At 35.6% G+C, this 15,758-nt stretch overlaps 1 protein-coding gene across 2 annotated transcripts in view; it reads right to left on the bottom strand.

Moving 5' to 3' along the window:
• Window positions 1-3,750: 3,750 nt before the first annotated feature.
• APPL1 (adaptor protein, phosphotyrosine interacting with PH domain and leucine zipper 1) overlaps window positions 3,751-15,758 on the bottom strand; it is a 41,290-nt gene continuing 29,282 nt past the window's right edge. Inside the window, exons 16-22 of one of the 2 annotated variants that reach the window (XM_032289549.1) lie at window positions 14,823-14,875; window positions 13,581-13,755; window positions 13,449-13,485; window positions 12,565-12,711; window positions 6,020-6,070; window positions 5,295-5,384; window positions 3,751-4,249 (exon numbers count right to left, since the gene is read on the bottom strand). In XM_032289549.1, the coding sequence (XP_032145440.1) occupies window positions 4,103-4,249; window positions 5,295-5,384; window positions 6,020-6,070; window positions 12,565-12,711; window positions 13,449-13,485; window positions 13,581-13,755; window positions 14,823-14,875 (700 nt within the window). In that variant the 3' untranslated portion in view covers window positions 3,751-4,102. The remainder of the gene's footprint in view (window positions 4,250-5,294; window positions 5,385-6,019; window positions 6,071-12,564; window positions 12,712-13,448; window positions 13,486-13,580; window positions 13,756-14,822; window positions 14,876-15,758) is intronic. The other variant, XM_032289550.1, reaches the window with a different exon arrangement.

Genomic DNA, 15,758 nt, shown 5'->3' with positions numbered 1-15,758 from the left:
ATTGTAGTTGGGCTAGATGTATAATTTACAGTGTTGTAACAGATTAAGATGTCCAACTGTTTTACAAACATCTGAAATTACTTTGAGAAATAAGTTCAGAGTATCAAATATTTCATACAAAAAACACTGTACAAAAATCATGGACTTTATTATACATTAAAAAATCTTCTAACAACTTTTTTCCTGAAGCCTTGTCAGTAAATACCTATTGTGACAAAATGAAAAAATAAGTTCTCCACCCCACATGTATGCCATGATCACAAAAAGTTGAGTTCTTCAAATCCAATTCTAAAGTGAAACATTGCATGATTTTAAATTGTACACTGCATGATTAATACTATCAGTGAAATAAAAATTAACCAGTTCACTTACATTATAAAATCACCAAATATACAAAGCAATTTTGCACATTAGTTACAACTTAATCCCCAGTCTCATATTAACTGAAGTAAATTTCGTATGAGTGAAGCCACAGAGATTGGTTAAAAAGTATAATATAGTTCCAGTTTCAAATCTTTATGTATTACTAATTAACATAGAAAAACAATCTCATGGGAGAAGAGTAAACCAAATTTGCTAAAAATAAAGGGTTATTTGCTACAATTGGTATGTTTAAATATTTAAAATACAATCTGAATGCTAAGAGGTTGAAAACCAACATTAATATTTTCATTTTATTCAGGTGGCAGGTTTTACAATATACTAGCTCTTAGGATCTCTCAGCATTAATAATAGGATTCAAATTTTAAATACTATGGTTCTTAAATATAATGCAAAGTTAATTCAGATGCCGTTACCATATGGGATTTTGTCATGCCTAGAATGCTCCTAGATTGTGGAGCCTGAGGATTCTTTTGAAAATAATCATTGCAGATGTGGCAAAAACTAGACTAGCTTTAGGGACTCTTTTTTTTTTTTTTTTTTTGAGATGATGAAGTCTCACTCTGTCACCCAGGCTAGTGTGCAATGGCGTGATCTCGGCTCACTACCTCCGCCTCCCCGGTTCAAGCAATTCTCTGCCTCAGCCTCTCGAGTAGTTGGGATTACAGGCGCCCACCACCATGCCTGGCTAATTTTTTGTATTTTTAGTAGAGACATGGTTTCACCATCTTGGCCAGGCTGGTCTTGAACTCCTGACCTCATGATCCACCTGCCTCAGCCTCCCAAAGTGCTAGGATTACAGGTGTGCACCTCTGTGCTTGGCTGGCACTCTATTTAAATTAACAGTTTTATTCTCTTAGCAAGTTTTCAAAATTTTTAAAGTTAGAAGGAATAACTGGTTTCCTAACTACTGACTTCATTGCCATAGTTACAAATGTACTGTTCATTTAAGTAACAGAATGCATTGTAGAAGTAGGCAAGCTTAATATCTTTTCTTTTAAAAAAACAGTTTTGGTGATTTCTAAAAACATTAACTCAATGTGAGAAAAGATATGCAAAATCTAATCCAATTACTTTCCAAGCATCTCAAGATCTAGAAGGGATTTCAAAGGATAACAATCAGCTTTACCACTAGGCAGAAACCCATGGGCAGCCTTTAAATAACAAAAAGCTTATAAAAACGAACACTTAAATCTCTGCAGTAATGGAATAGTTCATATTGTTCAATAGTAAGTAATGGAACAGAAGTTGAATCATCTAAAATTGTTAAACCCATTCATAACTTCTATTTAGCATTGGAATGCACTTTGATCTGACCTATGGACATGGGTACATTATTGTAGAAATTCCTGTGAACATAAAACGAACTACAAGTCTGTCCAGCATCCCTAAGTCTACCAGTGCCCTTAACTCTAGCCTACACTATGACCCAGGGTGCTGATAAAGGGCAGCACTTGCTACCATGCAAAGCACCAGCTTAGTAAAGCTCCCTCCTACTGATGACCACCTTCCATGTAGAGTAACAGACTTCATCTGAACTAAATGAAGTGACAATTTGTAGTACTTAACCCAACAGAAAGCTCTAGTCTCCAAAGGTCTTAAAAACAAGACTTGCCATGAAAGTGCTGGCAACAGAAGAAATTCCAACTTCAACAAAACAATTGATACACTATTGTGAAAGCATTCCCTTTGGTAAGCACAAAATAAACTTTTCATCAAAAAGTACTTCATAAATTTCTACTTTTTTTACTGTATGTTTTGGTAACATAAGGTGTCAGTAAATAAACATTACACCCATTTGGCACATGGATAAAAGGAATATCATGAGCCTATATATCATCTATCCTATTCTTATAGAAAGCAATGTACATATACAGTGTGAAACAACCGAGTTATATTTTGAGACCTAAAACAGATGCCATTTCTAATGCAGAACTAAGAAGAAAAAACTGTATATCAAAGAAAAAAAAAAAGGAGGGGTTCCCTTGTAAAATTATTAGTCTTAGTGGCTAACCTCTTGAAAAACTGGTAAATGTGTGACTATGTAAAATGTTTTACTCACTATATTGTGTATATATGTGTGTGTGTATATATATGTACTTTTTCATGTGAGACACATGAAAACATTATTTCTATTAGCAATGTTAAAAATGTGTTTACAGAAAAATTATGGTTTAACATAGACAGTAGGTTTAACATAGGCAGCAGGGAAAAGTTATTTTAACCTTGGCACCAGGTTAAATCCTTCCTTAGTCAACTTCTCTTATACTATCCTAGGCATTCAGTTCCTTTTCAATCTTTCTGGACCTTTTACTCATTTGAAGAGTAGACATATTTACAATAATTAGTGCAAATTATTATCATACATTAGTTATTTGCCTTTGTGGATATAAAGTGGTGATTCAGTACTTTATCAAAACATGGGATTATGAAAATACTGGGAATATAAGTCTGAAATTTATAAGATTACATTTTCTAAACTAAACTCTGGTAATTTTTACTTTAAGCATGAAACATAACTGTTATAGAACTTCTTTTGAAATGTCACTTTCAGTAAAAACTATTTCACACAATGCAGAAAATACAATGTATCACTCCATAGCAATGTCTTTACTTGTCATTCCTAATCTAAAATGTATCTGAACAACAACAAAAATCTTTTAATAAATTCCAGTATCTTATTTTTAACCACTACTGCTCTGCAGCAGTAATTGTAGTCCCAACCTGAGAACTAAGAATATGATAATAAAATGCCAAGGGCTCTATCAATCTTTTTTTTGAGATGGAGTTTCACTCATGTTACCCAGGCTGGAGTGCAATGGCGCGATCTCGGCTCCCCGCAACCTCCGCCTCCTGGGTTCAGGCAATTCTCCTGCCTCAGCCTCCTGAGTAGCTGGGATTACAGGCACACACAACCATGCCCAGCTAATTTTTTGTATTTTTAGTAGAGACGGGGTTTCACCATGTTGACCAGGATAGTCTTGATCTCTTGACCTCGTGATCCACCCGCCTCGGCCTCCCAAAGTGCTGGGATTACAGGCTTGAGCCACCGCGCCCGGCCGGCTCTATCAATCTTAAACTGAAGACACTTAAGCTTCTTTCTACTGGCATCAGGTGCAGTACATTAGAGAAATGTGAGCAATCCCAGAAAGTGGCCCTGAGATCAACAGTACCACCTACCACAATTTGAAACCTTAAGTGTAAAATCTCTGTTCTAATTATAAAAGTTCTATTGCACATTAATATTGTTAAAATATTTGCAAACTTGTAGAATTCTCTGTATAAAGGGCTTTAAACTTTTTCAGCTAAATGCTTCCTCATTGCCAGCAAAATTTTCCTAATGAAAGAAAAGGACCATAACCATGAATGTCTAAGCCTGAAGAATAAATGATTTTTCATAGCCAATTACAATGCAAGATTCAAAAGTTCACAATTTGAAGGAAAAAATTCTTAAGCAAATTCCTCAGCAATCTACTTCAGGGAGATGAGCAGGTTTCCTTTAGATGTTAATGCATAGTACATTATGTTTAAGGGGGGAAAAAAGATCAATGCAAACCTAAGTCATCAACTTCAATCCTTTTTTTTAAATGTAGCTACAACAAATAAGCAAATATAAAGCTTAGTTTCCCCCTTGATATTTCAACATAGTTGTTACCTTGTGCCATTTCACCACAGAAACTGTCAAATTCCAAAGGGGAAGTATCTATCAAAAAGTGTAAGTTTATGCTTCTGACTCTCTCTTCTTTCCTTCTTCTCCCAAATCACTCTCTTCTGACTGGCTACTGCTAAGGACAACAAACTGCCCCTCACTACTGGCTTGGTTTGGTCTACTGGAAGCAGCTATCAACCGACTTTGTTCTTCCAAGTCCTAGTGAAAAAAAACAAAAAAGAAACTAAGTTACTTGCCTGCAGTCAAGATACATTCTTAGAGCCACTTCAATTCTTCTGCCATAAATACATACACATACTTTTGACAACTTGATAAAAAGAAAAGCTATATGCAAACAATATCAAAATGAATTTTGGCACCATCCTGTAAAAGCCAACATTCAAACTAAAATCTAATGTTTTCTTTTTCTCTTTTTACAACCAACAACCAAATAAAGCCATCATCATCTCTTACTATACATTATAGAAAGAAACCCTTATAAGGGATCACCCCACACTCCTTTCCCTTCCCCTCTCCAGCCCTTTTCTCCATCTCTGTCCAATTCATCTTGCTAAATCAGTTTTCACCTTCCCTCAGCCTAGGCTATCAGGAAAGCCTCACTTCAGTGTCATCTTTGCCACTTCCCTCTTTTTTGTCCAGATGGCCAGCCCACAGCCAGTGCTTACTGATCTGTTCTTAGTAAGTATCCCAGCTGTCTCCTCTTTTCCTTCTGTGAGTGCTACAACCCATAACATGCTCTTACAGTCTCATAAATCATTTATCTAATACATCCTTCGAGTTTTGCTCTGAAATTTGTCTTTTAAAATTATCCTGTTGGATGGACAATGATTTGACATTCCTGGCAATATTAAAAATATATTATTTCATTATATATTACATATAATCTACAACATATATATATACCCACACACATATATATATATATATATATATTTCCCCCCATAGAAGGCAATTAAATGGCTTTCAGCAATGGCAATTAAGTCCTCTCAAAAGAACTACTTTGACAGAGACAGCCTCCTCTGAAATGTGAAACAGTCGTATTACATGTCAACATAACTATAATATCAACATCATAACAAAAACCAGATGTTACCCTTTTCTGCTATGCTATGAATCATCTGTTTGTGAAGTGGCTGAATAAGCAGAAATAGCCCTTAATTTGGAAATTCAAATCTAAAAGTCACAGTGCTGAAATAGGTCTTCACAAACAACACATAAAGATCCAGACATTAGGACTGTGTACCTTTTCAATCTGTTTTTGTTTACTGAGTTCTTTCTGTTGCTTCTCTTTTACTCTCTCTATTTCTTTTTGTTTTTCTGATGCCCTACGATCCTAAAGAACAGATAAATAAAACTAATGAATTAAATATGAAATAACTTTAAATTTTAGACATTTCAGTTAATACCACATTTGTAACCTTTCAGTGTTTTTTTTTGCATTTATAAATAAGAAAGCACACCAACAGTTTACATTCAATGGTAAACAATTATCCAAATTCTAAATGCCATGTTGGTAATAGCATACACTGTTAACCTTGCTTAGCAAAATCATTTTATTTACTTGTTAATATGAAAGAGCTAATATATTATTTTAGTTAACATTTTTGGAAAATCAAGCATCTTGCATTTTTTTTTTTTACTCGAACTTTTTCGATTTTTTTTTTTTGAGATATTAGAGTCTGGCTCTGATGCCCAGGCTGGAGTGCAGTGGTGTGATCTCGGCTCACTGAAACCTCCACCTCCCAGGTTCAAGTCATTCTTGTGCCTCAGCTTCTTCAATACCTGGGATTACAGGTACATGCCACCATGGCCAACTAATTTTTGTGTTTTTGGTAGAGATGGGGTTTCACCGTGTTGGCCAGGCTAGTCTCAAACTCCTGACCTCAAATGATTTGCCCACCTCAGCCTCCCAACATGCTGCAACTGCAGGCGTGAGCCACTGTGCCCAGCCACATCTTGGATTCTTACCAGTTCAGCATGCAAAGCTATCTGTTTTGCCAGTCCAACAGAATCACATATCTAAAAAGAGAAAAAGTATGAAAACTTCAGGCAGTTCTTATATCAAAGCAAAAATGTCAAATATCCAAATAACTGATACAACTAGTTTTATAACTAATGGTTATACACTGTATAATACAATGTATTATACCTAATACACTGCTTCAAGCAAAAGCATATTTAAGAATGCTTCAGCCCCAAAACCAAGGCTTTGTATGTTTTCCTTGGAGTCTATAGGCTTCAATGTTGACTCTCACCCTCTTCAAATACCCCACTTCTTGTTACGTCAAACTCATTACTGTCATAGTAAGGCTTGCAAGGAATGAAGCAAGCAGCTGATAATGCTGTTCTAAGTTGAAGACATCTGAAAATGGCTGGTTTTGGGTATATATTCCATTCCCAGCATAAATTAGAGACAAAAAGATTGCACCAGCTATCAGTGGCAGGGAAGATGGGTCTGTGGAGTCAGAAGGCCCAACCCATCAGCTTGGCTCTCTTCAGAGGAACATGCTTTGGTCAAACAGCTCAGTCAGCCTAGGCAAATTTAGGAGTTTTTTCCAAAAATCTTAAAAATTATATAAGAATTTTATTGACAAGAAAAACTACAAAACACTGATGAAAGAAACTGAAGACACACAAAAAATCCCATGCTCATGGATCAGAATAACATCGTTAAAATAACCATATTGCCCAAAGCAATCTATAGGTTCAATGCAAATAGCCAAAGCAATCTTAAGCAAAAAGAACAAAGCTGGAGGCATCACATTACCTGACTTCAAAATATATTACAAGGCTATAGTAAGCACAACAGCAGGGGATTGTTATAAAAATAAGACACATGACCAAAGGAACAGAATAGAGAACTCAGAAATGAAGCCACATGTTTACAGCCAAAAAAATCTTCAAAGCTGACAAAGAACTTTCACTGGGGAAGGGATATCATCTTCAATAAATGGTTCTGGCAAGATTGGAGAGCCACATGTAGAAGAATGAAAACAGACCTCTCTCGTTCACCATATACAAAAATCAACTCAAAATGCATTAAAGACTTAAACATAAGACCCAATACTATTAAAATACTAGAAGAAATCATAAGAATCAGAGCAGAAATAAATGAATCTGACATAAAGAAAACAATATAAAAGATCAACAAAACAAAAAGTTGGTTTTTTGAAAAGATAAAACTGGCATTTAACCAGACTAAGAAAAAGAAGACTCATGTAAATAAAATCAGAGACGAAAAAGTAGACATTAAAATTGATACTGCACAAATTCAGAGGATCATTGGTGGCTATAATGAGCAACTATAGGCTATTAAATTGGAAAATCTAGAAGAAATGGATAAATTCCTAGACAAATACAACCTACCAAGATTGAACCACGAAGAAATCCAAAACCTAAACAGTCCAATAACAAGCAACAAGATCCAAACCATAATAAAAAGTCTCCTGGTAAAGAAAAGCCCAGGACCCGATGGCTTTACTGCTGAATTCTACCAAACATTTAAAGAAGACCTAATATGTTCCCAAAAAATAGAGTAGAATACTTCCAAATTCATTCTACAAGACCAGTATTACCTGATACCAAACCAGAAAAAGACATATCAAAAAAAGAAAACTACAGCCCAATATATCTAATGAATATTGATGCAAAAATCCTCAACAAAAGACTAGCAAACCAAATTTCAACAACATATTAAAAAGATCATTTATCATGACCAAGTGGGATTTATCCCAGGGATGCAAAGATAGTTCAACATATGCAAATCAATCAATATGCCAAATTATATCAACAGAATAAAGGACAAAAACTATTTGATCACTTCAATTGCTGCTGAAAGTGCATTTGATAAAGTTTAACATCCCTTCAGGATAAAAAAAACCTTCAAAAAAACTTGGTATAGAAGGAACACAGCTCAACATAATAAAAGCTATATATGACAGACCCACAGCTAGTACCAAAAGGCTATCCATCTTAAATCTGGAACACGACAAAAATGCTCACTTTCACCACTCTTATTAATATTAAACATAGTACTAAAAGTCCTACCTATAGCAATCAGACAAGAGAAAGAAAGGGCATCCAAACTGGAAAGAAAAAGGTCAAACTATCCTTGTTTGCAGATGATATGATGATCTTATATTTGGAAAAACATAAAGACTTCACCAAAAAAGTATCAGAACTGATGAATTCAGTAAAGTTTCAGGATACGAAATCAACATACAACAATCAGCAGCATTTCTATATGCCAACAGTAAACAATCCGAAAAAGAAATAACAAAAAGTAATCCCACTTACAATAGCCACAGATAAAATTAAATACCTAGGAGTTAACCAAAGTGAAAGATCTCTATGAGGCCAAGGTAGGTGGATCACTTGAGGCCAGGAGTTTGAGATCAGCCTGGTCAACACAGTGAAACCCCATCTCTACTAAAAATACAAAAATTAGCCTGGCATGGTGGCACACACCTGAAATCCCAGCTACTTGGGAGCCTGAGGCATGAGAATCGCTTGAACCTGGGAGGCAGATGTTGCAGTGAGCCGAGATCATGCCACTGTACTCCAGCCTAGGCAATAGAGTCGCCCTTTTTCTCAAAAAAAAAAAAAAAAAAAAAAAACCAAAAAAAAAAAAACCTATAAAACACTGATGAAAAAAATTGAAGAGAACACCCAAAATAGAAACATATTTCATATTCATGGATTAGATGAACCAATATTGTTAAAATGTCCATACTACCCAAAGCAATCTACAGATTCAATGTAATCCCTATCAAAAAACCAATGACATTCTTCACAGAAATAGAAAAAATTCTGAAAATTGATATGGAATCATAAAAGATCCAGAATAACCAAAGCTATTCTGAGCAAAAAGAACAAAACTAAAGAAATCATATTACCTGACTTCAAATTACAATACTATAGAGCTACAGAAACCAAAATGACATGGTATTTGCAAAAAAGGAAAAAAAAAAAAAAGGCACATAGACCAGTGCAACAGAATAGAGAACCCAGAAACAAATCCACACTACTACAGTGAACTCATTTTTGACAAAGGTGCCAAGAATATAATTGGGGAAAAGACAGTCCCTTCAATAAATGGATCCAGGAAAACTGGATATCCACATGCAGAAGAAAAAACTAGACCCCTCTTTCTTACCATATACAAAAATCAAATCAAAATGGATTAAAGACTTAAATCCAAGACCTCAAACTATGAAACTAATACAAGAAAATATTGGGGAAACTCTCCAAGACATTAGTCTGGGCTAAAATTTCTTGAGTAATATCCACGAACACAGGCAACTCAAACAAAAATGGACAAACGGGATTGCATTAAGTTAAAAAGCTTCTGCATGGCAAAAGAAACAACAAAGTGAACAGACAAGCCACAGAGTGGGAGAAAATATTTGCAAACTACTCATCTGACAACTGATTAATAACCAGAATTTATAAGGAGCTCAAACAACTCTATAAAAAAAAACTTAATAATCTGATTTTAAAATGAGCAAAAGATTTGAATAAACATTTTCAAAAGAAGACACACAAGTGGCAAACAATAAAAAGGTCCTCAACATCACTGATCATCAGAGAAATGCAAATCAAAACTACAATGTATTATCTCACTTCAGTTAAAATGGCTTACAGCAAAAAGACAAGCAATAGCAAAAAGACAAGCAATAACAAATGCTGGGAAGCATGTGGAGAAAAGGGAACTCTTGTACACTGTTGGTGGGAATGTAAATTAGTATAACCACTATGGAGAAAAGTCTGGAGGTTCCTCAAAAAACTAAAAATGGAGCTTTCATATGATCCAGCAATCTCACTTCTGGGTATATACTTTAAAAAAAGGATATCGGGCGAATGCAGTGGCTCAAGCCTGTAATCCCAGCACTCTGGGAGGCCGAGGCGGGCAGATCACGAGGTCAAGAGATCCAAACCATCCTGGCCAACATGGTGAAACCCTGTCTCTACTAAAAATACAAAAATTAGCTGGGCGTGGTGGCGCACACCTGTAGTCCCAGCTACTCAGGAGGCTGAGGTAGGAAAACTGCTTGAATCTATGAGGTGGAGGTTGCAGTGAGCCGAGATTGCGCCACTGTACTCCAGCCTGGCAACAGAGCAAGACTCCATCTCAAAAAAAATAAAAAAGAAAATCAATAGATTGAAGAGATATCTGGACTCCCATGTTTGTTGCAGCTCTGTTCACAATAGCCACAATTTGGAAGCAACCTAAGTGTCCATCAACAGATGAATGGATAAAGAAAATACACACATGCACAATGGAGTACTATTCAGCCATAAAAAAGAATGAGATTCTGTGATTTGAATGGATGATATGTAGATAAAGAAAATGTGGTACTTATATACAATGGAGTACTATTCAGCCATAAAAAAGAATGAGATTCTGTCATTTGCAACAACATAGATGGAACATGGAGGTATTATGTTAAGCAAAATAAGCCAGGCACAGAAAGACAAATATTTCAGGTTCTCACTTATTTATCTAAAAATAAAAGCAATTGAACTCATGGAGACAGAGAGGAGAAGGATGGTGACCAGAGGCTGAGAAAGGTATGTGGGGATGGGTGCTGGAGGGATGGTTAATGAATATGAAAAAAAAATAGAATGAATAAGCCCTAGTATTTGATAGAACAGGGGGATTATGGTTAATAATAATTGTACATTTAAAAATAACTAAAAAGTATAATTGGATTGTTTCTCATAGATAAATGCTTAAGGGAATGAATATTCAATTTTCCATAATGTGATTATTATGCATTGCTTGCCTGTACACCAAAATATTTCATGTACTGCATGTACTGGGGGTACCTACTGTGTACCCACAAAAATTAAAAATGTTAATCCTACTTTCACCATTTTAGCTCTAATCAGTCTCTTGAGAAACTTCATTACTATGATATTCTCAATAATTGTTCTATTAAAGATTTTTTTCCAGCTGGGCATGGCGGCTCACAACTGTAATCCCAGCACTTTGGAAGGCTGAGGCAGGTGGATCACTTGAGGTCAGGAGTTCAAGACGAGCCTGGCCAACATGGTAAAACCCTGTTTCTACTACAAATACAATAATTAGCCAGGTATGATGGCAGATGCCTGTAGTCCCAGCTACCTGAGAGGCTAAGGCAGGAGAATCACTTTAACCCAGGAGGCGGAGGTTGCAGTGAGCAAAGATTGTGGCACCGCGCTCCAGCCTGGGCAACAGAGCAAGAGTTCGTCTCCAAAAAAAAAAAAAAAAAGTTATTTTCCATAGAGGGAAAAAAAATACTAGAAGAGAACCTAGGGAACACTCTCTTGCACACTGGTTTAGGCAAAGATTTTATGCCTAAGATCTCGAAAGCATAGGCAACAAAAATAGACAAATAGGGCTTAAACTAAAAAGTATTTGCACACCTAAAGACGTAAGAGTAAACAGACAACCAGTTGAATGGGAGATGGTATTTGGAAACTATTCATCCAACTGGGAACTAATATCCAGAACATACAAGGAACTCAACAGGGAAAAAAAACAACCCCATTTAAAAGTATGCAGAGGATAATACACACTTTTTAAAGGACATGAAAACAGCCACCAGGTATATGAAAAAAATGCTCAACATCACTAATCATTAGAGAAATGCAAATCAAAATGACAATGAGCCATTCTTACCCTATCATTAAAAAGACAAAAAATAACAGATGTTGGTGAAATGCAAAAAAAGGGTAACTCATACACTTTTGGTAGGAATATATACCAGTACAACCACTATGGAAAACAGTATGGAGATCTTTCAAAAACTAAAAATAGAACTAACATTCAATCTAACAATCCCATTACTGGGTATCCACCCAAAATTAAAGAAATCTATATCAAAAGGATACCTGCACTCACATGTTTACTGTAGCACTATTCAAAATAGCAAAGCTATGAAATCAATCTAAATGTTCATTCACAGATAAATGAAGAAAATATGGCACATGTACACAATGGAGTACTATTCAACCACAAACAAGGACAAAATCATGTCATTTACAGCAGCATGGATGGAACTAGAGGTCATTATCTTACATGAAATAAGCCAGGCACAAAAAGACAAGTATTACATGTTCTCACTTGTATGTGGGAGCTAAATATTTAATCACGTGGAGGCAGAGAGTGGAATGGTAGGTAACAGAGACTGGGAAGGCTGAGTGATAGGGAAAGGGGAAGATGAAGAGAGGTGAGTTAAAGGGTACAACCATAGATTATGATAAAAGGAATATATTTAATATCTGACAGCAGAGTAGGGTGACTATACTTAACAAAAATGTATTGTACTTGGGTGGACACCCTAAATACCCAAACTTGCTTACTACACATTACATACATGTAACAAAATTCACATGTACCTCCTATTTGTATAAATTGTAAAGAATTCAATCAGTAATTACTAATTTAATAAGAATTTAATAATTATTAAATCTTACTAAGAATCTCTTGGTAAGTGATTACGACAGAGATATTCTGAAAAGCCATGTACCTTTTCCCCCTCATTGTTTGACTCGAATATATAGCAGACTGATGACAGATTACTTTCACTCCTCCCGCCTGATGTCCGAAGAACAAACCCAAACAGGCGCTTATTTTCCTGGTGCGTAGCATACAAAACTACACAAGGCAATGGAAACTGCCACAGAAAACATCAGAAGCAAACATGAGATCTTACAAATCATTACAGCAGCACTCATGACAAACTCATATGCTAAGTTCTAAAAATATCATAAATATTTTAATTTAAAGACAATTATTTTAACAGACTTGTAATGCAGCAACAAGTAATGTCATATTTGGTTTGAATTACCAAGCAAAACAAGAGGCTGTTGAATATTTATTAGTCATTAACACATTTCACAAAGTCAAACTGAATTTAAAAAGTGGTCTTTTTAATAAATGATTAAATAGAAACACAGTTATTTAACATTTAATCATTTATTAAATAAACACATATATGTTAAATAACAATGTGTTTCTATTTAATCATTTAATATTTATAACTGTTTCTATTTAATCATTAAATAGAAATGACAAATAGAAATTATTAAATAGAACATAAATAACTATGAAATAAACTCACGTGCACCTTCTCATTCCTACTGTTAATTTCTTTGATGTATGATATATGCTTCCTAACTAAGGGATAAACACTAAGTATCACACCAAATTGTATTAATTCTTTTAAGTTACATAAAATGTTCAATGACAACTTTTTGGAGATGGCCTTAGACTTAACTACAACAGCCAAAGACCAATCATAGCTGATACTATCATGCTTGAATATACAGGATCAGGATTATTACCAAGTTGTAAGATGTGTATATACATATAATGGGACCTAAAACAAAGCTTAAATCACGTGAAACTCACCGTGAGCCTTGTAACTTGTGTCTGTGGATCAATTAACCTAAAATAGTAATTTAAAAATTGGAAAACATTTTAATTAGGCTGAAATTATGTAAATGTTTTTCCTACAGTTTTTTAAGGGAGGGTTTTACTTACTTTAAACAGTCACAAGTGACTAATAAATGTGATTCTGTCATACGAAAGATGTTATGGATGGCTCGGGCAGCTAAGATTTGGCGCATGGTTTCATAAACAACATCCGGATGGTCATCTGATTTCACCTCCATTGAACCAAGGAATCGGACAATAAATAACTGGTGAAGAATAGAATCTATAACAGAACAAGGTGTATTACATATTTTTAAACACCATATTTCTTTTCCAAAAGAATAAAATACACTGCCTCCTTTTAGATTTTCTAGTGAAAAATTCAACAACCTAAGGGAGACATTTCAAAATAACTCCTAACTATAGTATTATAAGTTATAGGAAAATTAGGGTTTCAAATTCAAATAGCTAAAAGTAATGCTTCAACAATTGGTGGTTCGCAGGCCAGGCATGGTGGTTCATGCCTGTAATTCCAGCACTTTGGGAGGCTAAGGCAGGAGGATCCCTTGAGCCCATGAGTTCAAGATCAGCCTGGGCAACAAAGGGAGACCCTGTCTCTAAAAAAACAAAAAAAAAAATAAGAAAAATCAACAACTGATGGTTCTTAGAGCTTTTCTGTAAATTTAGAATTAAAATAAATAGGCCAGGCATGGTGGCTCATGCCTGTAATCCCAGCATTTTGGGGGCCGAGGTGGACAGATTACAAGGTCAAGAGATTGAGACAATCCTGGCCACCATGATGAAACCCCATCTCTACTAAAAATATAAAAATTAGCCGGGCGTGGTGGCATGTGCCTGTAGTCCCAGCTACTTGGGAGGCTGAGGCAGGAGAATAGCTTGAACCTGGGAGGCGGCGGCTGCAGTGAGCTGAGATTGCAACACTGTACTCCAGCCTGGCCACAGAGTGAGACTCCGTCTAAAAAAAAAAAAAAAAAAAAAAAGAATTAAATTAAAATAAATAGTGGGGGGAAAAACAAAACAAAACAAAACTTATGCTCTAGACCCAGAAGTGAAACATCAACTACTAGGAAAAGCCTGAAAGGTATCTTAGGCACTAAGTATTTGACTATAAGGTCAAAAGTACGAGAGTCTATCATTTTGTATGAATCACAACATCCTAAGACAGGTTAAGTTCTGTTGCTTCAAGAGTACTATGAGTAAGTAGAGGAAATTCTGAAGTAAAGATAACATTAAAATTGAGCATGGTAGCAGAGCAAATATAAACAACAAATTTTTCACAGTTTGCTGAGAAGCAGTTCTAAAATAGATGAATGCTGCACATCGTTTTACCTTCAGTTTCAGATTTTGTACTTCCTCCAGATTCTCCAAACGGATTTGTACGCCTGAAGAGTTTAGAAAAAAATATGGTCAGTTACCATGAACCACATAGAAGAAATCTAATCATTAAAACCAGAGTTAACATTTTAAAAAGAGGACTCTAAAATGTCCCATCCTGCTAAGAAACATTATTGATCACTAAATGACTATGATGAAGGCCTCTGCCCTCACACACTAACTGATCAATGATGATGCATTTTAGAAGACACAGATGAATCAGGAGTTTAGCCATACACAACAAAAAATCAGCATAATAATAAACTATGTTGCAAAAGTTCTTGAATTTAAATAAGCTAGCACAGAGGAATACTGATTTAGTTGCAATCTTTGCTAGAGAACTCCAGGAATGTTCTGGAATTGTAAAAACTTCTTTTTAGGTTCTCTAAGCACACGTTGCAAGTTAACTATAATCTAGTTTTAAATTTGTATTTCTTAAAGCATAAGTAACAACACAAAAAGAAAAGTGAACTGGAGACGAAAGCTACCTTTCTCCTTAGTGTGCATAGTTTGTGGTACACCACCGTGAAGGAAGAAAAGTACAATTCAAAGTAGTTTTTGGAGGGCTGGGTGTTGTGGCTCACACCTGTAATCTCAGCACTTTTGGAGGCCAAGGCAGGAGGACTGCTTGAGCCCAAGAGTTTGAGATCTGCTTGGGCAACACAGAAAGACCCCATCTCTACCAAAAAATTTTAAAAATTAGCTGGGCATGGTGGCATATTCCTGTGGTCCCAGCTACACAGGAGGGTGAGCCAGGAGGATCCCTTGAACCCAGGAGGTCAAAGCTGCCGTGAGCTATGATCAGACACAGAGAGATACCCTGTCTCAAAACAAAAAAAGTAGGTTTTGGAAGCAAACGGAGAGCTAAGTGGTTGTAAAAAAAAAAAAAAA

This window comes from Sapajus apella, unplaced genomic scaffold (assembly GCF_009761245.1).
Source record: "Sapajus apella isolate SASKATOON/1434 unplaced genomic scaffold, GSC_monkey_1.0 scaffold23, whole genome shotgun sequence".
Lineage (NCBI taxonomy): Eukaryota > Metazoa > Chordata > Mammalia > Primates > Cebidae > Sapajus > Sapajus apella.
Note: the sequence above shows the minus strand (reverse complement) of the source record. Positions and strands in the feature narration are given on the sequence as shown.